Source organism: Apodemus sylvaticus, chromosome 6 (assembly GCF_947179515.1).
Source record: "Apodemus sylvaticus chromosome 6, mApoSyl1.1, whole genome shotgun sequence".
In the NCBI taxonomy this organism is placed as follows: Eukaryota; Metazoa; Chordata; class Mammalia; order Rodentia; family Muridae; genus Apodemus; species Apodemus sylvaticus.
The window spans coordinates 36,535,756-36,560,319 of record NC_067477.1 but is presented as its reverse complement, the minus strand read 5'-3'; the positions used below and the strand labels follow the sequence as shown (position 1 = coordinate 36,560,319).

Genomic DNA, 24,564 nt, shown 5'->3' with positions numbered 1-24,564 from the left:
CTATCATACAATGGACAGACTCAGTAGCAAGCTAACCAAGCGGTGTTGCACAAAGGGAACACAAGCTATTTTGAGTGCGCCACTGAGCACTCGGAGAACCTTGGGACAGATAATCACTGGCCTTCAAATTGGGGCAAAGTAGCTTCCCAGGATCCAAAAGGGAACCCCACCCCAAAGCCCTGGCTCCAGGCTACTACTGACTTTTCTGAGCAAGTTCCTGTTTTTAGACAAGAAACTATGTTCCTCTCCATACATGCAGGCCCAAGAGAAAGCCCTGGACTGGCCTCTCCAAACAACTGAGAGTAGATCAACTTTTGGGAGTTGTATATTATTAGTTACTGCTGAATCAGTGTTTCTGTTCTCAGGAACACCTCAGGTTAAGTTATCTGCTAAGTCCTGAGTTTCTTTTACACGCCAACATTGACGTGTGTGTGTGTGTGTGTGTGTGTGTGTGTAACCATTTTACAGTCATGTGTGACCTCACACTACAGAAACTTTGGCTGTTGCTAAGTTATTAAACAATGAACTAAAGCATTATTCTTAAATGGGCTGACAGCTTCCAGCTCTTGCTGAGGGCACTCTCTGTAGCTAAAGGTTCTAGAAGCTTCTTAGCTGAACTCTTAGCATTGGGTTAACAGATTCACAGAAACTGATCGTTTCAAAAGCACAAGAAGAAAAAAGTCAACATTGTATTGCTGTATTCCAGAGACAGGGATATGGAAACCATTACTCATTAGTTTCACTAAAGGAGAGCAAGCCTCCTCCGTAGTTTTTGGGTCAGACCTGTGTATGAGTCCAGTTGTCAAGAAAAAGACTCTTGGTGGGGAAAATAATTGTGATTTGTGTGTGAGGAAGTACTGGAAGTTTGGAATTATTTTTTTTATGTGTGTACATGTATGCAGCATGCCCACATGCTCATGTGGGTGTGTGCATGTGTATGTGCTCATGCTGACATGAAGCTAGATGTTGACATTGGGTGCCTTCCATTCTTTTCTACCTTTTCTTTTTGAGACAGGAGTTTATTGATTCTTCTAGGCTGGCCAGTCAATGAACTCCAGGGATCTATCTGTCCCTGTCCTTCCGATGTTGGGATGAGACTACACCCAGTTTTTATGTAGGTACTAGATAATGAACTCAAGTCCTTAGGCTTGGATTCCAGGCCCTTTACCAACTGAACCATCTCTCCAGCCTAAGAAATGATGTTTCCGAATAGTAGTCTCTAAATTTGGCTCTTGGCTCTTGGCCATTTGATAACTGATTCGTTGTGTCTGTCTTCTACATAGCTTGGAATTGCAATTGGGTTTTTGGTCCCTCCTGTTCTGGTACCCAACATCAAAGACCCGGAAAAGCTTGCCTACCACATCAGCATCATGTTCTACATAATAGGAGGTGTGGCCACTCTCCTCTTCATCCTTGTCATCATCGGTAAGATCATTAGTAGGCTGCTGGTGGGTAGAAGGTGGGGAAGTTATGTCAACCCTGGTGGCAGCCTTTCAACATGATCCTAAATACCACAGATACTTAGAGACACTGGAGGTCAGGCTTTTACGTCTTCAGATGTTTTTAGCAGAGTAAATTGTCCCTAATACAGCTCTAAGTGATGCTGTATACTTCATTACCAGCCCAGGAAAGGTTTAATTGTGGTTGACCAGTTCTCCATTCCCATCTCACCTGAAGAATTAGGTAGATTGTTGTCACCTTAATGTCCTTAATGTCCTCCTGGGAGGACCTCCAGTGTTGTAGGTGTTGCGTTGATAAGTGTCTGATTATAAGCCAGGCATGGTGGTGCATACCTTTAATTCCAGCATTTAGGAAGCAAAGACAGGAGAATCTCTTTTAGTTCAAGGCCAGCCTGATCTACAGAACAAGTTCTAGTACAGCCAAGACTACACGTGTAGCAGCCAGACTACTACCTTGTCTCACTCCCCCCCCAACAACAACAACAAAGAAAATCCTCCAAGAATGTCTTATTTCATTCAGTCCCCAACAACCCAATGAATGAGGTGCCTTGTAGAACCTCTCCAGTAAGAAAGCTAGGACTTGAGGGAAATTCAGGAAGTCATTCCAAATTAGACTGCTAGCAAGTGGCCAGGAGTGGATTGAAATCCAAGCTTGTTTAATGCCACACTTCAGGTTATAAACAGAAATTGTTCAACAAATGCTGATAATCTGAGCTTAGCCTGAGAATACTTGGGGACCAAATTTCTTCCTCCTTATTACTAATTGTGATTAATATATGCACTGTGGACAAAGTACAAAGAAAACTTTATTCCTAGAAAACTTAATTCCAACAAGCAAGCTCAGGTAACTGCTATTAACATTTTACAGACGTCCAATTACTCATCCAAGTATTTGCTTATTTATGTCTCTTGGCTGGCCCCTTGTGATCCTTACACTCTGGAAGCTGAGGCAGGAGGATGACTAATGCAAGAACAAACTATGTTATACAGGGAAAACCCTGTCTCAAAGAAAACAAACAAACAAACAAAACAAAAAAATCAACAAACCTACAACAAAAGTGAACAAAAGAATTAAAAAAGAAACACTTATTGTTTCCATGTAAGTGATATGATCCGGTGAATCCATCTGGTGGATTCCGAGATGCCCAGGTAGTTTTCTTTCCTGTTAGCCTGTTAGTCACCCATCTAAAGGTTACCCTCTGCTCTAAAGTCTAATCTCAGGTGGTAAAGGTTTATCCCTGTGTGCTGGCTCAGCTGCAGAGTCACGAAGTTAAATGTGTATCTTAGACAACTGCTCTCTATGGTATTTCATTCCAGGTAGCTTTGTCAGGACAGTGTTCCCTGGGGCTAGCAGCAGGGAGCTGTGAGAGAGAGAGAGCAAGGAGGAATGAACTAGCCCAGGGCCTCTTGGTTCCACTGAAGTTTTAATTCTACCGTGTCTGCCTCCAAATGCTTGTGTTGGTGGCCAGTGAGGTCCTGGCTCCTTGCAACTGCAAACCTAGGTGATAGGACATTGCTATTTTTGGGTATTTTATTGGGTCGTAGTTGACTGAGTGAAGGCTGGAAACAAGATTATCCAAGTCCTGGTTCATGGCTGTCAACTCCTTGAGACAATACCCGATGCTGAGGACTTCAATCTCCTTGCATGGAAGGGGAGTTGAACAGTCAAGACAATGGATGGTGCATTCCAGCGGGACAATTTATCCAGAACTATTATTGGAGAAGGAAGAGGCAGGGCTCTGAAGTCAAAGCTGGACTGGTTGGGTGGGGGAGGGGGTGCTTTGATCTGCTCAGAGAGCCAACCTCATTTCCAGAACTTCCTCTGGAGGCGGACTGCTCACCTGCCAGGAGAGGTCTCATGGGGCTTGCCAGAGGCTGCGTAGTCGGTGGCCTTGCTCGGGTGGTGTGGGAGAACCAATTTAGTTAAATAACTAGCTAAACACATCGGCCCTGCAGAGAGGCAAATGGCACTTGGTGGAGTCGCATGCACCAGCCGTGTGGAACTAGACTCTTAGTAACACAGTTTCCCATAGTCTCTCTTCAGCCTTTGACCCAGGAGTGGTGGCTCACTCCTGGAGCTTGTCTCGCTCTCCTAACTAAGATGAGTCTCATTCAGCACTGGTGACAGAGCTCAACTTCTGCTCCTGTGATTTTCATGGACTCAAGGGACAGCTTGGCTGTTGTGCACCAGACTCTGTAGCGCTGTAGTCACCAGGTCTCATCCCCCTATGGAAGGTGCTCTAGAGCGCAGCCACTCACGGGGGTCATAACCTTCCAAAGTCCAGCTTTCACACTCCCATGTGTGTGCCCACTTCTGTTTGGTGATAAGTTATTTGCTGGGTATTATGGGCTGCCTTGATCTTTGAACACTGCCGGGGAGGCTCAACGTTTCCAGCCCTCTAGGGGCTATTAAAGAAAAGGCAATAAAATAAATATGACAGTGTTAGAGGGAGTAGCTCACAGATTGAGTGCTTGCTTTGTCTGCTGGAGGCCCTGGCTTCCATCCCCTCTACTGCCAAAGAAAAGAAAAAAGAAAAGAAAAGGCAAAAAGAAAAAAAAAGAATTTTGGGAGAGGAGTTGAGAAGGCTTCTCTGGAGACAATGTTTTTCCTTTACAGTCTCAGCCCCTCCCTGGATGGTGGAGGCAGCTTGTGTCTGTGCACTGGCACCCCTGGGATGGGACCACAGGGATTTCCCATCATCTCTATTACTTTCCTTTCAGTATTCAAGGAGAAGCCCAAGTACCCTCCCAGCAGGGCCCAGTCTTTGAGCTATGCCTTGGCGACCACTGATGCTTCGTACTTCAGTTCCATCGTCCGGCTTTTCAAAAACCTCAACTTCGTCCTGCTGGTCATTACCTATGGTAAGGCATACCAGGGTCCAGGACTAGCCTAATGTGTCTGTGGTGCATACTCTTCCCCAGGCCCAAATGTGCCCGACAAGCCGTTTAGGTTGACCCTGGGGCCTCTGCACATGTTGAAAGGTGCAAGCTATTCCTTTCCTTGCAGGTTCTGACGACTGCTTGTTGATCTTGGTGTTCTATAGAGCAATTGTGGAAGATCTTCCCTCTCTCGCTAGCATCTTAATGCATAGGATTTAAATAAAACCTCTCCGTCCAGCTCCCTGCTACACTGAGTTCAGCGAGTGAATTGGGATTGCTGCCTTTTTAATTAATTCAATTCAATTTAATTTTTTACTTATTTACTTTTCATCCAGCTCACTGCCTTCACCCCCACCCCCCCACCACCCCCCTGGTCACCCTCTCCCACAATCCTTCCCCGTTCCCCCATCCCTTCTCCTCTGACCAGGTGGGGACCTCCTGGGTATACCCTCCAACCCTGACACTTCAAGTCTCTGTAAAGCTAGGTACTTCCTCTCCCTCTGAGTCCAACTAGTAGGACATATCCCACATCAACATCTTTTGGGATAGCCCCCGTTCCAGTTGTTCAGGACCCACAGGAAGGTCAAGCTACACATCTGCTACATATGAGCAGGGAGGCCTAGGTCTAGCCTTCGTATGTTCTTTGATTGGCAGTTCAGACTCTGAGAGCCCCAAGGGTCCAGGTTAGTTGACTCTGCTGGTCTTCCTGTGGAGTTCCTATCCACTTCAGGGCCCACAGGGATTACTGCCTCTGTGTAGTTCCTCCATGGTAACAGTGGGTACCCCAGGAGAGATTGATGAATGAATGAAGAGCGAGTGAATGAATGAATCTGTAAATCAATCTTGCCACACAACTTAACCCCCAGCCAATTCTCCCTCATCTTGTAACATCAATGCCTTTTGTGTTTTATGTGCTTGAGTGCAACCAATAGTTCCTTTTCCTTTCATATTCATAGCCTTTGATATGATAACTTTTAACCTTCAGACTGGTGTGGCCTTGCTTCCCAACACTGACTTAGGTGTCTTCTTTTCAATCTTTAATCAGAACTAAGATCAAAGGGCGTTAAGAACAAGGTCCTAGTGAGACCAGTGGTGGGACACCTTTAGTCCCATCACTTGTAAGGCAGAGGCACGTGGATCTCTTGAGTTTGGGGCCATCCTGCTCTACAGAGTGAGTTCCAGGACAGCCAGAGCTACACAGAGAAACCCTGTCTTGAAAAACAAAAGAAAAGAACAAAGCCATAACATTCAAAATACCTGTCCTTTAGATGGATTCCAGTCTAATAAATGGTCACTGTTAGTTCAAGGAGTTGTAGATCTACCCAAGCACACTGCCTCACAACCTACCCTTGGTCATTTAACCACTAGATAAAGTTAAAATTAAATCAAGTGTATAACACACTCAGTAACCTGTGAAACAAAGACATGAAGTTGGTTTGACAAGAAAAACTGTGAGACTCTTTTTGGCCATGACTCCATGTTTTCTGTGGGTGCACAAGTCATTGCTTCACAACACCACGGTCATTTGGTGTGAGTTAATTCCTACTGTACCTGTGTGAAAGCAATACTCTAATTATCCCCATTTAACAGAGGAAGAATCTGAAACTCAGAGAGGCGAGGTACTTAGACTAAGGTCATAGGCTGCAAGTGGCGGAGCCAGAATCCAAACACATTTGTTAAACTTGAAAGCCTGCATTTTCTCTCTTGTGACATAACTCAAGTTTTTGAACAAAGCCTCACGTGATCCTCCTGTGTCAGCCTCCTCAGTAGCTGGGACTACAGGCGTGTGACTTCATGCCCAATTCTAAAGCCAGCATCTTCTTGCATATTCCACAGTTACCCACATATCTCCTTTCAGAGCTGTGCTTGAAACTGCATGCCAAGGTGGGTAGAGAGATGGCTCAGCAGTTAAGAGACACTTTTTCTGAGGACCTGGGTTAAATTCCCAACACCTACACAGTGGCTCATAACTGTCTGTAGCTCCAATCCTAAGGGATCTGGCACCCTCTTCGTCAGATCCAGGCCTGCACGTGTTGCAGACATACTCTCAGATAAAACACCCATACCATAAAACAATAAATAATTAGAAATTAAACAGCAACAGCATACCAGGTTTATCAATATCAATGCCCTTTATCTCAAAACCTTCATGTGTTGAGATATTAGTTGAGAGACTGTTACCCTTATGGAGAAGCAGTATAGTTTTCTCCATTCTAAGTATGCCTCTGAATTCATCCCCGGTAAAGTCTCCAACCTCTAGACATGTCCGACTAAAGCAGTTATGAGCTGCCTATTACTGTGCAGAATACAAGCATAGGTGGGAGCAAGCACTTGGTGAGAAGATGTGCCGGGAGCATTAGGCTCCAGATCAGTGGTCCTTAACCACTGAGGGTCCACAGCGCCATGACCCTTTAATACAGCTCCTCATGTTGTGGTGACTCCCACCCATAAAATTATTTTGCTGGTACTTCATAACTGCAATTTTACTAGTGTTAAGAATCATAATGTAAATGTTTTCTGACAGTCTTAGGAGACCCCTGGGAAAAGGTCATTCAGTCCCCAAAGGGGTCGTGACCCCATAAGATGAGAACTGCTGCTATAGTCAGACTGTGACTGGGTGCCTACGGCTTCCTCTCCAGGCCTAGGCGTCCATGACTTGAGGACTCTTACTTTGCTCCCTGTCTTGATGGCATCTGCCTGGTGGCTGGGTGTTTGAGGTCTACTTTGTGGCTCTGGGGAACATAAGACCGTATGTGTTTTCTGTGGCTGAAGCTGATGCTAGTGGCACCTGTGGGACAGTGGTGCCTTGTAGAGCTGTGGTCCTCAGTGCTGGAGGCTGTGGGTGGCCGGGCCATGTCACTGAGCTATGAAAGCATCAAATAAACTAAATGCATTGAGGATGCTGTTCTTGGTTACTGCGGAGAGCAGGGTGGATAGCTCTGGGTCACATTGTGGGGGTACAAGCAACTCTTCCTGATTCTTAGGGATTGGTAGCTTGTGTTCCTGTACTTTAGTCGGAATTATTATAAGTCTACTATACACCGGGCACGCCTCCTGATCTATCTAGTGAAATAATTCAGGAATAGATAGGCAGGTCTTTTATTTTTTAAAGATTTATTTATTTATGATATGTGAGTACACTGTAGCTCTCCTCAAACACCAGAAGAGGCATCAGATGGTTGTGAGCCACCATGTGGGTGCTGGGATTTGAACTCAGGACCTTCAGAAGAGCAGTTGGTGCTCCTGACCACTGAGCCATCTCTCCAGCCCCTAGGAAAGCCTTTTAAATATAATGTATTAATTTACTTTTTTAAAGGTAGGGTCTCATGATTCCTAGGTTGGCCTAGAATGGGCTGGGGACCATCTGGAGCTTGTGATCCTCCTACCAATATGACCCAAGTGTTGGGATTACAGACCTGTGCCACCACATCTGTTTTATGTGGTGATTGGGATCAATTCTAGGACTTAGTTCATCATAGGCTAGCACTCTGACAACCTGGTTACATTCCACAGCCCAAGGGAAGTGCTCCTATGTGGTGATAAGGATCTTGGAACAATCTATACCAGTAGCGGGGATGCTGGGGTGGGGGTGGGGGGTACCAGTCGTTCTCCTCCCCCTAGGACTGCTAATGTCTCTTGTCACATTGTAGGCGGTGCTTAGTCAAGAAAAATGGCTGAGTAGCAAGCAGTAAGAACAGTGGCCTTTGTGTCACCAAAACAATGCAGGAACTTGTCAGAATCTGCTCTCTAGTGGTCTCTGTGGAGCCTATCAGCCACGTTGGAAGGCTTTAACAAAGTACAATGACATATGTGTGTGTTTGTGTGTGTGTGTGTATGTGTGTGTGTGTGTGTGTGTGAGAGAGAGAGAGAGAGAGAGAGGGCACTGTGAATTTCGTTTGTATGTAATGTAATTAAATTTTTTTTGGCTCTTTTGAGACAGGGTCTTTCTGTGCAGCTCTGGCTATCCTAGAACTCACTCTGTAGACCAGGCTGACCTTAGACTCAGAGATTTGTCTGCCTCTGTCTCTGGAGAGCTGGGATTAAAGGTGTGTACCACCTCCAACAGGTGTGATTAATTTTTTAATTAAAAAAAAAAAGAATTGATGGAACTGAAGAGATAGCTCAATGGTTAAGAGCATCCATTGCTCTTACAGAGAGCCTGGGTTTGGTTCCCAGCTCCCACATAGTGGCTCACAGCCATCTGGGACTCCATCTCCAGGGGATCCAATGCCCTCTTCAGATCTCTGAGGGCACCAACCATGCGTGCAGTGTATGTATGTATGTATGTATGTATGTGTATATATATATATTCATTCAGGCAAAAACCAAACAGATATAAAAATACTTTTTTGTTGTTTTGTTTTGTTTTTTGAGACAGGGTTTCTCTGTGTAGTCCTAGATGTCCTGGAACTTGCTTTGTAGACCAAGCTGACCTTGAGCTCAGAGATCCACCTGGCTCTGCCTTCTAAATGCTAGAATTAAGGGGATGTGCCATCATGCCCAACTAAAACTAAATCTTACAGGAGGAGCAGAAGGAGAAGGAGAAGGAGAAGGAGAAGGAGAATGGGGCTGGGTATGACAGTACATGACTCTAATTCCAGCACCCTTTTAAAAATCATAACTTTTAAAGATTTATTTGTTTTTATCTTATGTATGCCTGAATGTGCACATGTGCACCACACACATGCCTGTTGCATCGCCTGGAACTGGGGTTAAGGATGACTGTGGGCATGCTTCTGAAAGGAATATTGGGGCTCTGGCCCCTTCCTGTCTGTTTTGGCTTCCTGGATGTCATGAGGTGAGGATCTTTGCTCCACTGCAGATTCCCCACAGTGCTGGTCACTTCCTGTCACAGGCCCAAAACAGTAGGGGCCAACTCTGAAACATTGAACCCAAAAGAAACCTTTCTCCCCTAGAAGCTCACTCTCCCAGGGGGACACAAAGCCAGCCACCACATCGAGCTACCTCAAAGAGAGAATCCGGTGGCATACGTGATGAAAAGTTTGGCTTTCTGTGCTTCTCTTCTGGGATTCAGATGCAGGCAGCAGAGATGGAAGCCTGCCTTTTGTAAACATTGCAGGCAAGTCTGACTTGCCTCAGATTTGGGACATTCTAAAGTAGCTGTGGGTAAGCGGCAGTCTCGTGGTCTTGGGGCTCCTTATCTTCCAAGTGAACCCTACCACCTGGGAGTCTTGGTTTGTCTTTCATCCTCTGTATTCCTGAAGCCAAACACTGGTTTCAAGAAATATCTAATGTTTTCCTTTCTCTTTTACCTGTCTCCTCTCCCCTCCCCTCCCCTCTCCCCTCCTCTCCTCTCCCCTCCCCTCCTCTCCCTTCCCTCTCCCCTCCCCCCTCCCTTCTCCTCCCCTCTTCCCTCCCCTCTTCTTTCCCCTCCCCTCCCCTCTCCTCTCCCCTTCCCCCTCCCCTCCCCTGTCCCCTCTCCTCCCCTCTTCCCTCCCCTCCTCTTTCCCCTCCCCTCCCCTCTCCTCTCCCCTCCCCTCTCCCCTCCCCTCTCCCCTCCCCTTTTCCCTCCCCTTCCCTTTCTCCTCCCCTCCCCTGTCCCCTCCCCTCCCCTCTCCCCTCCCCTCTTCCCTCCCCTCCCTCTGTGTGTGTTAAAATTCAGGTTCTCAAGTCCCATTCTAGAAGATTCTGACTTAAAAGAACTCATTTTGAACTTTTGAATGGTCCTTAAAATAGGGTTTTTTGGGGGGTGGGGGTGGAGGGAACTGGTCTCAAAAAAGGGAAAGGGATGCCCAGTGGTTGGTGTCACGTCTGTTCTTCACCTTAGGACCTGCCCATTCCAAATGTGGCAGGCTCAAATGTGGCAGGCTCCCAGGGTGCACACACTGCTTCTGCCCTGAGCTGATAGGGACTTCCCTTGCAGTAGTGGTCAGAAATGAATATCAGACCATCCCTGGATTTGTGGAGGAGGGGCCACGCCCTCAGGGCAGAGCCTGCATTTCATCCCCATTCTTCCTGCTCTCGGGTGTAAGGTGTTCCACCTTTTGGACTGCACATAGGAGTGGACTCATATTGTCCGCCTTGTCTAGCACCGTTGGAAGATATGGGGAAGGACATCTAAAAATTGGCTTGAGAATCATTGCTAACTCCTTTGGGGGAAGTGTGTACAGTATGGGCAAGACAGACTTCCGGAGCACGCCTCTGCTCCCTGCCCTTTGCCTCTCCCATGGTTGTGGAGCTGGGCACAGGGGGAAGCTCTCGATAAGTCACACTAAGTCGGTTTTTCCATCATCAGCAGTGTTAGAATCACCTGGGAGCTCATTCCCAGAGCCCAGGATGAAGTGGGTGGGGCTGGGGTGGTGCTGGACACACACCAGTAGCCATGTGGCTGCTAACTCCCTGGTCCTGAGCTTAGCTTTAGATTCCTGGGCCAGGGTTCTCAGGACTCTTTCCTCACAGAAATGCTAATATTGAAGTGTTCTTTTCCCCCTTCAGCTGGATAATATCTGTTTTCTGGGATTCTGCCCCTCTTGTTCATCTCAGCTGGAGACCCAAGCTGAGAACAGCTGTCCCACCTAAAGCCAAAGCTCACTTGGCTTTGGCAGGGTCATCCTCGGCCAGGAGTCCAATGGATGAGCAGGAAGGGTGGGAAGATGAAGAGAAGAAGCAGCAAGCTGTTTTGTTTCTCTTTCCCTTGTTTCCTCCCACATTCCAACTCTCCCCACCTCTCTTGATGACTCTCTTGACTCAGAAATGGAATTCTAAGTGTCTGGGTGTGTGGTTGAAGTTCGTTGGGTTTGCTTTTAAGTAAGATGCTGATTGAATACCAACTAAACACTCTTTATATATTTATTATTTGTGGGGATACGTGCATGTGTGCCCACATGTGTCACTGTGCACTTGTGGTGGTCAGATGACGACTTGGGCACAGGGGGAAGCTATCGATAAACCACATTAAGTCAGCATTTCCATCATCACATTTAACAGTAGTGTTGAAATCACCTGGCAAGAGTAGATCTTCTCCTTCTACCATGTGGGTCCTGGGGGTAGAATTTGGGTCCTCAGACATGGTAACAGGTACTTTTACCCAATGAGCCTTCCCTCTGGTCCTCTGTAGAATGTTTTCTTATGTGACAATCACTAGTCTGGCATTTGTGTTTAGATAACATTCGCATTTGTTGGACCTCTTAGGCCTGTCTTGAGGAAGCCACAATGAGCCTTTTGCATCTGTGGGGTGACCTGCTGAGAGAGGCTGGGATGGGAAGAAACAGGCCTGGCTTGGAGACATCTTGTTTTAAATCACGAAGCCTAGTGATTAATGAATGTCAAGGGCTCTGGAGACAACAGGGGTAACTTCAGACCCAGATTTACTCTTCAATGCTTGTGTGCTTGCAGGGGTGGGGGTGAAAGTCCTTATCTATTTTGTGTGAGAATCTGGCTTTCATTTTGTATCTTGTTCCCTTGGGAACCCGATATAGGGAGCTTGTCAACTATATTTCAGCAGCATTGCTTATGATAAAAAATGACCTGTGATTAAAAATGAACAGACAGACCTAGTCTTATCTAGCTCCTGGCCATTCAGTGTGTCCTTGAGTACAGTGACTCTTTTCACTGGTCCATCCTTTATGGGGACCTTGGAAAGTATGGCTAGAGAGTTGTGCTCCAGGGAGGTGTTCCCCCAGAGAGATTATTGTACTCAACTATCATTGTTCCTTAGACAAAACCTTGAGGCCTAAAGAGAAACAGCATCTTGATGCCTCTGTGATCTGAGGCTCTGTGGACTGGTTTTACTGAAGATGAACTCCCAAGGCAGCCCTGCTGTGAGCTGTGTGTCCTGTCCTAGACCCTTCTCCACAAATTGAATATGAAGTGTGCTTGTGATAGCATTGTGATCCTCAAAACAAAAACATAAACAACAAAGAAACAAACACAACCAACCAACCACCAATAACAAAATGACCCTAGTCCCCTAGTATGCCGTAGGGAAGACCTGTTTATGCTTGTTTTTCTTTGTTTGTTTGTTTTGTTTTGTTTGGATAGGATCTTATCAGGCCTAGCCTTCTTACTCATGATCCTCCTGCCTCCAGTCTGTAAAATGCTAGGACTATGTGGGATGCGACTACCAGTATGTATCACTTCACTAGGTTTTACATTTGCTCTTTAACTGTGTGCATTTTTCTCATCTATAGAATGGGGATGCTAACACTGTTAACTTCTAGGGAAATTATAAAGTTTGTAAGGTCCTCAGAACGGGGTCAGTACCTATGTATGTGATGCTGTCATCGCTAGCATTATCTTCACCATCCTCATCATCACTGCCGTTGTCCCTGAGGGAAGGCCAGGAGGCCCTTTCTTCTTTAGGTCAGTTCCTGTCTCAGCATAGTTACTAATTTATTATGTGACTTTGGGCAAATCACCTTGTTATCTACTTTCTTTCTTTGTTTCCTTCCTTCCTTTGTGTATGTGTTTACATATACATATATGCTTATAAATGCATATGTATGTATATATAACATGTTCATATGCTATATGTTTATATATATATGTATGTATGTATGTTTACATGTACATATGTGTTCAAGTGAGTGTGTGCATATGTACCTGTATAGAGGCCAGAGGTTAACATTAGGTGTCTTCCTAAGTCACTTTTGAAAAAGTATGTTTTGTACTTGGAAAACTTAACATATTTATGTAATATATTTTGATTATACCTATCTGTCCCCTCCCTCTAATTCATCATAGTGTCCCCTATTCTCCCTCCCAATTTATCTTATTCTTTTGAAGCACAGGCTCTGACTGAAACCTGGAGCTCACCAGTTTTGCTGGATGGCCAGTGGACACCAGGACCCGCTTGTGTCTGCCCTTCCCCAAAACTCAGTGGTTACAGACTCCCAGCTCTGTGCATGTAATCTAGGGATCCTAACTCAGGTCTTCATGCTTTAACTGCAGAAACTTTACCAACTGAACCCCCCCCCCACCTCCTCATCCCTCCACCCCCACTCCTGCCTAGTCCCTTAACCTCTGTTTCTATCAGTAATTTTTAGGTACTCCGTTATTTGTTGAATAATCTGATGGAGTAGGACATCAACTAAATGCTCATTTGGATGTGGTTTAATTTCACACAACAGACCTATGGGAGTGGAGAGGGGGAGAGAAACAGACAGCAGGTGGAGGGATGCCAAGGCTCCAAGGTCTGGATGCTCATAGAGGAAGTAGGTTCATCAGGAGAAGGTGGGGAACGCCCACCCCTGTTTGAACCCCGCAGGTCTAGACAAAGCTGAAAGGACCGTGAATGGTTCTGACCAGAGTGGTCCTGCACAGTCATCCCCTGGGCAGGCTAAAGGAATTGTGCTGTAATGGTTATGTGGCTAAGAAAGGTTTATGAGGGCTACTATGAGTTATTTTCAGGAATTTATTTCAGAAGAACCAGAAGGTTGCCTCATATATCCCTGAAGTTTTCTCCTCTGAGGACATCACACAGAGTGGTAGTGGGGATAAAGATTTCTTCCCTCACCAGAGGATTTCTGTGATGGCTGCAGGGAGGAGGGAGAGGTTAGCCTGTGGTCTGGGCAGATCCTGATGTGTTTTACCCTTTCTCCTTCAGGTCTGAATGCTGGTGCTTTCTACGCCTTATCCACTCTGCTGAATCGCATGGTGATCTTGCACTTCCCGGTAAGGCAGATTCCCAAGCCTGGTGTGCAGAGAGCTACTGCCTGTCTCTGCACAGGCTGGGGAGCGGTCCACTCTTGGGTCTAGCTAGTTCTAGGCAGCCTCCAATGGAGGGATGCTTACGGGATTTGGAGGTAGATGGCCCTGGGACTCAATTTAAATTTTGGTGGTTTTAAACGGTGTCACAGTAAACGATATAATATGACAAGCTTGTTATCATCTTAGGTTTCTCTCTTTTCTGCAAAAGACATAAACTACCTTTCTCTCTGTCTCCCTGTCTCTGTCTGTCTGTCTCTGTCTCTGTCTCTGTCTCTGTCTCTGTCTCTGTCTCTCTCTCTCTTTGAGGCAGAGTTCAATTATACAGCCTTGGGTAGCCTGAAACTTACAGAGACCTGCCTGCCTCTGCCTCCTGAGTGTTGGACTAAAGGCATGTACCACTTTCCCCAGTTACAATTACCTTTTGTAATGTTATTTTTTAAGGAGTAGCGTATAAGAACTAGAGAGAGGTAAGAACACTAGTTACTTTTCCAGGGGACCTGGATTCAGAACTCGGAACCCTCATGATGGCTTACAACTACTCATAACTTTAGTTCCAGGGGACTAGAAACCTTCTACTGGCCTCTTGAAACCACCAGGCATGGATGTGGTATATATGCATACATGTAGGCAAAATACCCAAACATATAAAATGAAATGAAATAAAATAAAATAAAATAAAAAATTTTATATAAAAAGGCTACAAAATAAGTACCAACACATGGATAGATGTATAGTGATATAATATTTATTTTATGGGACATGTTTAATTTCAAACTACTATATGTTCAATTAAAGTGTTTTTTTCTAGTTTTATTTCTTTTTATGTATATGGTATTTTGCCTGTATGAATGTCTATGTGCCATATGTGTGTAATGTCTATATAGACTAGAAGAGGGCACTACATCCCTCTTGACTGGAGTTACAGAGAGGTATGAGCTGCCATGTAAGTCCTGGGAATTGAACCTAGGCCTCTGGGAAGAGGAGCCAACCCTGCCCAGCTCTTAACTGCTGAGTCATCTCTCCAGCTCTAATTAATTAATTAATTAATTATTGTTTGTTTGAGGCAAGGTCTTTCTACATAAACCTGGCTGTCCTGGAACCAATTAAAGCATTTAGGAAAAATGTTTCCAGAACCAGTGAGGCTGGATGTTGGGCAAGTGAAACTGAGTGTTACAGAGTCAGGCGCACCAAGGCCATGGCTGTCACACTTGCAGGGTCGGAATCCTTCCATTGTTAGAACTAAGATCATATCCCAGCTCTGTCTTTAAAAAATGTGTGCTGTGAGCTTAGGCTAGCAGGTGAATCTCACTGTGCCTCTATTTCATATCATCAAACAGGTACAGACTGATTCCTGATTGTATGGTGGGGATTATGAGAATTAAACAATAATGTCAACATTGTTATTACATATTATGTTAATATTATATATTATTATAATCATATTGTATGTTATTATTATTATTATAAAGACTGTCCAACATGATTTGACATTGTAAAATGACATTGTTATCTACAAATATGTTGCGCACATATGCACATTCATAGCTATCCTGAGATATATGGCCACAGGTTAGACACATCTGAAAAATAGGATGAAATAAATATATGTGTTCCAGTAGATTTTGTCCTCTATAAAAATGGAAACAATACATAAGATAGACTCACTGTAAGAATTAATTTAAAAATATCTGAGTGAGCATGTCGGTACACTTCATTAATGCCAGCAGTTGGGAAGCAGAGGCAGGTGGTTCTTTGTGATTTCAAGGCCAACCTGGTCTACTTAGCAAGTTCCAAGTTAAATGGGACTATGTGGTAAGACCCTGTTTCAAAAAGAAATTAAATTAGAAAATTATATACACATATACATACACATATACATATATACTGTAAGTGGTTTTAAGGACACAATTTGTCTGATCATGTTATCCCAGCATACAGGGCCGCAGATGCCCAGCTGGGGTATTATTATTGGCAAGAACAACTATTCTAGAATTTCCTTGAGGTTGTTATCTTAGGGGCCATCTTGTCCTGGTATTTGCTAAATACTGGCCATGTTGGGGTGGTTCTGTGTTCTCCCTAGGGGCAAGAAGTGAATGCTGGAAGAATCGGTCTGACCATCGTCATTGCAGGGATGTTCGGAGCTATGATCTCAGGCATCTGGCTGGATAAATCCAAAACCTACAAGTGAGTGACTCTCTTTTGATCAAGCACTGGGGCCCCTTACTTCTGAAATGACATGGGTATTAGGAACACAGCTAGTTAGCATTGAGGGTGGGGGTGGGGAGCAGCTGGAGGGCTAAGCAGTCAAACAGACAGTTCTGACTTCCTCATTTACAAAGTAGAACTCTACTCACTCTGTGGGATCCTGGGAGGACTTGGAGTAGTGGACGTGAACCCTGGCTTAGTCTTCTTCCTTATCCAAAAGCCTTGTGGAAAGAAAAAAATGAAAAGTGGAGAAGTGGAAACAGAATGTGTGACAGTGGGGGATGGGGATGGTGGGTAGCTGCGGGGTTGGGTGGGGTGAGGATGGCCAGTGGATCTCAACAGTTGAAGAGTTTTCTGGAACCCCCAAAGAGCAGTGACTTCCCTGACCCATGCCCTTAGCTGCTCTGGGCTAACTGAGTTCTCTGTGTTTTAGTCCAGTTTGCAGTGCATTTAATCTTGCAATTGTTTTTATCTTGTTTGCAAATATGCCTAGGGCCTGATTATCTGGTATACTCTAAGAGCCCAAAGTGATCATAAAAGATTTTAGTATATGCCAACCTAATCCTGGCCTATAAATACAAAATCCTGACATCCCACTCTCCAGATGCCAGTGAAGTGGAAGGGTCCGCTTTGTGAAGTGCAAGCTGGGATTGGAGGGCTGGCTCAAGTGAGAAGTGCTTGCTCTGTAAGCATGAGACCCTAAGTTTGATCCCCAGGATATACTTAAAAAGACACGCATGGCGGCATGTGCTTGTAATCTCAGCTTGGGGATGTAAATGGGAAGACTTTGGCATTTGCTGGGCATCTGTTCATCAGGCAGCCTTGAAGGAATTCTCCAGAGGACAGATAGCCAGAGGACAGTCTCCCAACCTATTTTTAACTTACCCCCATGTGTTGAGAATCGAACTCAGGACCTGTGTATGCTAGGCAAAAATGGGCTACATTGCCAGTCCTGCCCTTTCCTTCTGGTTGTGACTCTGTGTTGCCCCTCATGCAGAGGGTACTCAGTGAACACCAGCTGTGAGTCAGCTACCAGGATGGTGCTACACTGGGCTGGGCGACATTTCCAGGCTGCTTTGTCGAAGCCTCCAAAGTTTCCAGTGTCTGGAGGCAAAAGACAGTGGTTGACCTGTTCTTTGCCACACAAACCCACTTCTGTAAGCCTCTGGGCAGGTCAAGTCTCACTTTGGTTGGTCTAGTCAAAGGCCAGCTGAGGCCACTCCCAGGAATGTAGCTGCCAGGCTTCCTAAGGCTGAGGAGCTCAACTTAATTACTGCTGGTGAGGCTTGGCTGCCTTCTCGTCTCTGCATCTGTTAGTTGCTTGTTTCAGCCAGATACAAAAGCACTGAAGACTCGCCACCCCCGACAAGAGGACAGAAGTGTCCCTTCTTCCAGGGCCTGCCCTGCAGCAGCGGAAGGGAGGGACTGGAATGTTGGCCTGGCTGGGTCGTGGGCAGCCAGATGATTTATTTAGATGAATTAGAAAATATAGTAGAGGCCTGGGAAGACTCTTGCTCTGTGCTTAGTACAAGTGTCCAGCTGTCAATCAGCCTCTTCCTATCCGAACTCCTGGATTTGTCTACTCTGGGTTAGAGGCTGGAACCTGGGAATTGGGGTCTATTTCAGGCTGGAACTGGGAATAGCTTTTTGTTTGGTTGGTTGTTTGGTTGGTTGGTTTTATTTTGTTTGTTTAAGTAGCCACTGTATGAAGGTAGAGTTGTCGTTTAACAAACACAGCAAAACAAATTTTTTGTTATTTATTTATTTATCTCTGGTGGGTTTGTAGAATTACTGAGAACAACTCACGTTCCTGAGTGTGCTCTTTGCAGGGTGGTGGAAATAGAGGGAGTGGATGGGGTGAAGGATGGAGGCCCCTTATTCTCAAACCAGGGCAGAGTTGCATCTTCTGGAGGCTATGGCTTTGGCCTCTTTGCAAAATGTAACTGCATAATAAATTATTCTCCTGATGTGTAGCTTGAGACATTACTGATGTTTCAAACCAAGCTTGGGTTCAGATCCTAACTTCTGGATTGACTCACTTACTGTTTGTTTGAGAGACGGCTTCTCTGTGTAGCCCTGGCTGTCCCAGAACATGCTCTGTAGACCAGGCTGGCGTCTAACTCAGAAACCTGCCTGCCTCTGCCTTCCGAGTGCTGGGATTACAGGCGTGTGGTCACTGGCACTCAGCTTCTGGTAGTGACTTTGAACACACAGTGGACCTCTGTTTCTTCATGAACCTTTCTTTCTTCATTGGTAAAATTATGGGTGGCCAGAGATTGCAATCATAAACACATGTAAAGTATGTAACAGAATCTGAACACTGTTGTGGTCTAAGAGTTGCTCCCCACACACAACATGAACACCAATCTTAGTCAGACAGGAATGACTTATTAAATGCACACCTTAATACTGGTCAGACCAGGGATGTAGTTCAGAATAGGTCTGAGACTATGACAACAGCCATCTTTTTGTATCAGCTTATAAAGGAAAAAAGCACAAAAACTATGAATTCATATGCAGGTACAGGAAGTGCTTCTCAGGGGTCAGCTCTGACCCAAACCATTTTAGACGTAACAGTTCACAATGACCTTTGATTTCGTGGGTTCTACGTAGAGCTATGTTGGAGGGGTCAGATCACAAGAAATTCAAATAAAAGAGTTGCCTATACCATAGTGTGCTTGCTGTGTCCCACTGTGTTCTGGCTTCTGAGGAGACCTGTGAAGGTTTTGAGCACTCATATCTGAGTCCTGTTGCTCACGGCAGGCAGAAGGGTGTCCTGAGCCAGCACCCTATGCAGAGTGGTACGGGGAACAGGAAGCAAGTCATGCAAGTCTGTTTGCGGGAATCAGGGCCACAAGACAGTCCTGTGTGGCGAGCACTCCGAAGGTTGTGTGTGGAAGAGCACAGGAGGGTGAGTCTGACATCAGATCTAGCACAAAGAAAAAGGCAGCAGAGAGTAGGCCACAGGGTCGCCCCTGCATTCGGAGTAGAGCACACTTAGCTCAGGGTGAGAGAACATTCTCTTTCAGCTCCATCGTCTAGAGCAAAGTAGTTCAGATCCAATCGAGTCAACCAGAGAAACCGTGCAAATGGCTACAGGAAGAGCTTACAGAGGGAGTCAGTAAGCCCAGCACTGCTAGGGGGGTTTGATACTCCACATGTAGTATTGAAAGCTTTAAGGGAGCTGGGCAGTAGTGGCTCAGGCCTTTAATCCCAGCACTTGGGAGCCAGAGGCAGGTGGATATCTGAGTTTGAGTTCAACCTGGTTTATAGAGTGAGTTCCAGGACAGTCTGAGGAAAACCCTATCTCAAAAGAAAAGAAAAGGAGGAGGAGGAGTGGAAGAGAAAGAGGAGGAAGAGGAAGAGGAGAAGGATAAGGAGGAAGAGGAGGAGGAGGAGGAAGAAGAAGAAAAAGAAGAAGAAGGAGAAGAAGAAGAAGAAGAAGAAGAAGAAGAAGAAGAAGAAGAAAGTTTTAAGTAGTCTTAACCATTAGCACCTTGACTATAGCTAATGTTTATATAGAGAGGTCTATACAGAAACAGAACTCACAGCTAGTAGAATGACTTCATATTTATTAGTCTTACTCTTTGTAACATTGATCACGGTGTAATTATTTATTGTAAATGAATAATTGTTGGATTAGTGTTCTTTACCTATATGGAGACACTTCTATGAAGGTAAATGTGCCAACATACTTCAGAGAGTTGGAAATAGAACAGATATTCATCAGATCCTTGTAGAATGAACAGATGAGCCTGCTAGGTACTGTTAGTGGAATAGGTAACTCAACTCTTTTGCATTTATCCATAGGGAGACAACCCTGGTAGTGTACATCATGACTCTGGTGGGCATGGTGGTATACACATTCACCTTGAACCTGAACCGTTTGTGGGTAGTATTCATCACTGCTGGCACACTGGGGTAAGTTCCAAGTCTCACCTACTTAATTGGGAAGCACATCCTCTGGCTCCTAGAGTGGCCTGTAGCCTAGGATGCAGTGCATGCCCCCTTTGCTGTCTCCTCACTGGCCTCAAGAGATACCTTCAATGCCATCACCCAGGAGGCAGAGGTCAGCAGATCTCTGTGAGTTGGGGGCCAGCCTGGTCTACATGGTAAATTACAGTTTCTGACCCAGCTGGGGCTCAATTATTTTGTCTCAAAAAAAAAATCACAAACAAAACAAAACACTGAGTCACATCAGGTAGCTGGGCTATCCTGTTGGGATGGAAGGAAATGTGGCCTATGCCTTCAAGACATTTGAGATTCTAGAGACTGCTGGGTTGGCCCTGGGTCTAGGGCATTAGAGCACAGGTATAATCTGAGTTTCTGCCTCCTCGTCTGAAGATGAAAACAAGAGGGGCCAACTTTGTAGGTTGGTTGGAAGGAATGAGGGAGCACTAGGGAGCACAGGGCAGGTGGGAGGAATTGGTATCTTCAGATGTGTCAAAATACAGAGTCACAGGGACTTCGCCGGCTCCACCTCCCAGCTCTTTTCCCTCAGACAGCAAGTGCCTGTCTATGAAAGTGTGAGAGGTAAATACCTGGCCCCCAGTGCTTCCTGACCTCCTAGTGGGGAGGAAAGAAAGAGAACAACAAACTCCCCCTCCTAGGTTCCAGAGATCCTTGGTGATGTTCCATGTAGCCCAATGTCCAGGGACTTCCCCTTCTAACCCAGGACCTGTGGGTCTGGGACACATATTCCCAACCGAAGCTGAAATGCACAAGACACTCTTGTTTCTTCCATAAATGCTAATGTGCCATTGCTTGCCGGAGGGAAGAACGTGGAAGACATTAGAGACCCACTGAGCACAAGGCCTAGAGATCCCTGTTTACGTAGACCACTGTAGAGGATGGACAGATAATCTGCTGGGAAGAGAAAAGCAGGGGAGGGAGGAAGGAAGGGAGGGAGGGAGGGAGGGAGGGAGGGAGGGAGGGAGGGAGGGAGGGAGGGAGGGAGGGAGGGAGGGAGGAGGGAGTCTCAGCAGGGAAGGAGGGCTCCCGGACTTGTTCTGGAGGCGCTCCATTGCCTTATTCTCTGGGCTTGGACTTCAGCTTCTTCATGACTGGCTATCTGCCCCTGGGGTTTGAGTTTGCTGTGGAGCTCACATACCCAGAATCTGAAGGCGTGTCGTCTGGCCTCCTCAATGTGTCGGCACAGGTAGAGTCCTGTTTTTTTTCTTTGCTCCTTGCCTTGCCGTGATCCTCTAACAGTAGGGCATCTTAACCTTCCCCATGGCCTACTTGATTATTCCTTGTTCCCTGCCTTCCTGATGTTTTTCCAGGTATTTGGGATCATCTTCACCATCTCCCAAGGCCAGATTATTGACAACTATGGATCAGTGCCTGGGAACATCTTCCTGTGTGTGTTCCTTGCCCTTGGGTCAGCTCTGACAGGTGAGTGGAGTGCCGAGAGCCAGATGAGGCTCAGAGTATTCATTGGCACCTGTGTATTGACTGGTGATTATAATGGGTAGCACACATGTGCGGGTAGATCAGAGGGCTTGGTGGATGTCTTTGGGACGGGTTAGTTCTTTTTGGCATTAGAAGGTCCATGTTTGATGTTGACTTCCACAACTTATTCAAGTGGCTCTGGGAGGACCTCAGTTCCCTAATTTGTATGGTGAGGATTTGTGGGTGGTTAGATGTACAAAATTCCCTTTTTAAGAGATCCTTAGTCAGTGTCATGATTGGCTTCTGCATTTCAAGCACAGCAGTGCCTTGGGGGTAATGGTGCCAGTTCTATCCTGATGTTCTGACGTAGGATTAGGATAGCGGTGACCCTTAGGGAAATGAGATTTGCTTGATGACTCTGCTTTGACGCTCTTCTTTTTTTGATCTCAGCTTTCATTAAGTCAGATCTTCGGAGACAGAGGGCAAACAAGGATGCTCCTGAGACTGTGAGTGTGTGGGAGCTTGGTGTGGGTATGATCTGGGTCTTAAGCTGTTGATAAGGATGTAGTAACACAGGTGGGGCTTCCAGGAGCTCCCAGAGGAACTGGTTTTTTGTGGTGACTGTGAGACAAGATCACCTCTCATAAATATGGCATCCAAAGAATTTCCTCAGTGGGTGTCTAGTACTGTTCTTATTTCTTAGAAACTTCTTCCATTTTCTTTCTAAATTCTTCAAAAGGTTTATTTTTATTTTACATGTTATGAATGTTTGCCTGCTTGTATACATGTGTAGCATGTGCATGCTTAGTGACTACAGAGGCCAGAAGAAAGTATCACATCACTCAGAACTGGAATTGCATGTGTTTTTGAGCAATCGTGTAGGTACTGGGAAGCAGACATGGGTCCTCTGTAAGTGCAGCCGGTTCTCTCAAACATTGAGCTGCTTCTCCATCCCCATCTTTGACTTTCAACCAGCCCCCAGTCTCCTGTTGTGATCCTCAGAGCATTATCATTGCTGTCACAAACTGCTAAACAGCATCTCCTCTTGTGGTCCTGAAATAAGTTTTGGGTCCTTGGCTTCACTGCTAACAGCTTGGCGTCTATGACTACCGAGGGAACATAGGCACCTGGGTTGACCACTCTGTGATGGTATTGGTGATTGCCTCCTTGTAGGCAGAGTTATGGGGATGGAGCCCACAGGTTGTCAGAAGATCTCTAAAAGTGCAAGTCAAGAAGCAGGAGCTGGTGCCAATGGGAGGTGGGGTGGGATCAGGGGTATGCTCTAGAACAGAAGTATTTCACATTTGCTCATGTCAGCTGGAAACCACTTTATCCAAAATAATAGGATTGGCCAGCCTGGCCTACAAAATGAGTTCCAGGATAGCTACACAGAGAAATCCTGTCTCAAAAAACCAAACCAAACCAAAATAATAGGATTAAGACAGGGTGGGGAACTCAGTGGCAGAATGCTTACTTACCATTCCCAGAGCCTGCCTTCAGTCCCAGCATGGAGGAGGCAGGTTCAAGTGAAGAGGAAAGGAATTAGGAGTGTGAGGAACCAAAATAGGATATTTGTTTTGTTTTACACACACACACACACACACACACACCATCAAATTCATTACAGGTGTACTACCATCATTCATAGAAAATATGAACATAGCAAACATACAAAAGTCTTTAAATCATGTCATAATTTTATTATCTAGAAATATGTTACTGGCCATGTAACTGCATATGTGTAGTGTATGTGCATACATGTAGGGTATGTGCCTGTGTGTGACACCCATGGTTGGCGGCAGGAATTTTCCTTGTTTATCTTCTACCTTCTGCACTGAAGCAGACTAGATGAACGCAGCTCGTGCATACAGCTAGTTTGATTAGCTAGGTTGTTCTGGGGGATCCTGGCTCCACTTTTTGTTGCTAGAACTACAGGTGGGTCTCTATGGCCACCCAACATTTGACTGGGTTCTAGGGATCTCATCTCATGTCCTCATGCTAATCTGTAGAAGCCTTTAACTATTGAACCGGACATCTCTTCAGCATTGACTTTATTTATCTTTGACTAGTGTAGAACTTACTATGTAGCCCAGGCTGGCTTCAAACTCATGGTGATTATCCTGCTTTAGTCTAATGAGTGCTGTAGTACAGGACTTGTTAGGCTAGAGCAGGATAATGACCTGTTTTTGTTTTTGTTTTGGTTGTTTGATTAGAGTCTCTCTCTCTTCTTCCTTCCTCTTCCCCCCACTTTATTCCTCCTCCTCCTTCTTTATTTTAGCATGACCCCAGCCAGTTCTGAGGCTGAAGCGGGTTTAATTTTTTCCAGTCTGCTTTTACGCCAATTTATTTATTTATTTATTTATTTATTTATTTATTTATTTATTTTGTTTTTTTCAAGACAGGGTTTCTCTGTGGAGCCCTGGATGTCCTGGAACTCACTCTTTAGACTAGGCTGGCCTCGAACTCAGAAATCTGCCTGCCTCTGCCTCCCAAGTGCTGGGATTAAAGGTGTGTGCCACTACCGCCCAGCCCATTTCCCACTTTTTTATTTTAATAACAAGACTGAGCCTATCTTAGGTCGTTCTGACAAGAATGCCTTCCTTACTGGTCATGGAATATGCATTATCAAAAGCAATGCTATTCTGTCTTAGGTTGGTAAGGATCTGTGCAGAATCTTACCCATCCTTGGATTGCCAGCCTGTTAAATTAATAACTCTGTATGGTGATGCATTTTTAGTTTCAAGCCATGTATTTTGACCGTCACCATATTGATGTTGTTAAAGGCAAGTTTTATCACAATGGGCAGGAATAAGAGTATTTCCAGGACAAGGAGGGATAGCATGATCAAGCCATATATACCATCCTTGAAGCTTGACCAAGATAGAATTACTGACCTCGGGCCTTGAATAATTTTATCAGCAATATCTGCAGCATCAAAGTTCAGTGAAGCAGCATTCTT

At 45.4% G+C, this 24,564-nt stretch overlaps 1 protein-coding gene across 1 annotated transcript in view; it reads left to right on the top strand.

Moving 5' to 3' along the window:
• Flvcr2 (FLVCR heme transporter 2) overlaps positions 1-24,564 on the top strand; it is a 64,827-nt gene that overhangs the window by 34,290 nt on the left and 5,973 nt on the right. Inside the window, exons 2-9 of the mRNA XM_052185385.1 lie at positions 1,284-1,425; positions 4,182-4,322; positions 13,906-13,973; positions 16,090-16,193; positions 20,025-20,135; positions 21,267-21,372; positions 21,497-21,608; positions 22,056-22,111. Of these exons, the coding sequence (XP_052041345.1) occupies positions 1,284-1,425; positions 4,182-4,322; positions 13,906-13,973; positions 16,090-16,193; positions 20,025-20,135; positions 21,267-21,372; positions 21,497-21,608; positions 22,056-22,111 (840 nt within the window). The remainder of the gene's footprint in view (positions 1-1,283; positions 1,426-4,181; positions 4,323-13,905; positions 13,974-16,089; positions 16,194-20,024; positions 20,136-21,266; positions 21,373-21,496; positions 21,609-22,055; positions 22,112-24,564) is intronic.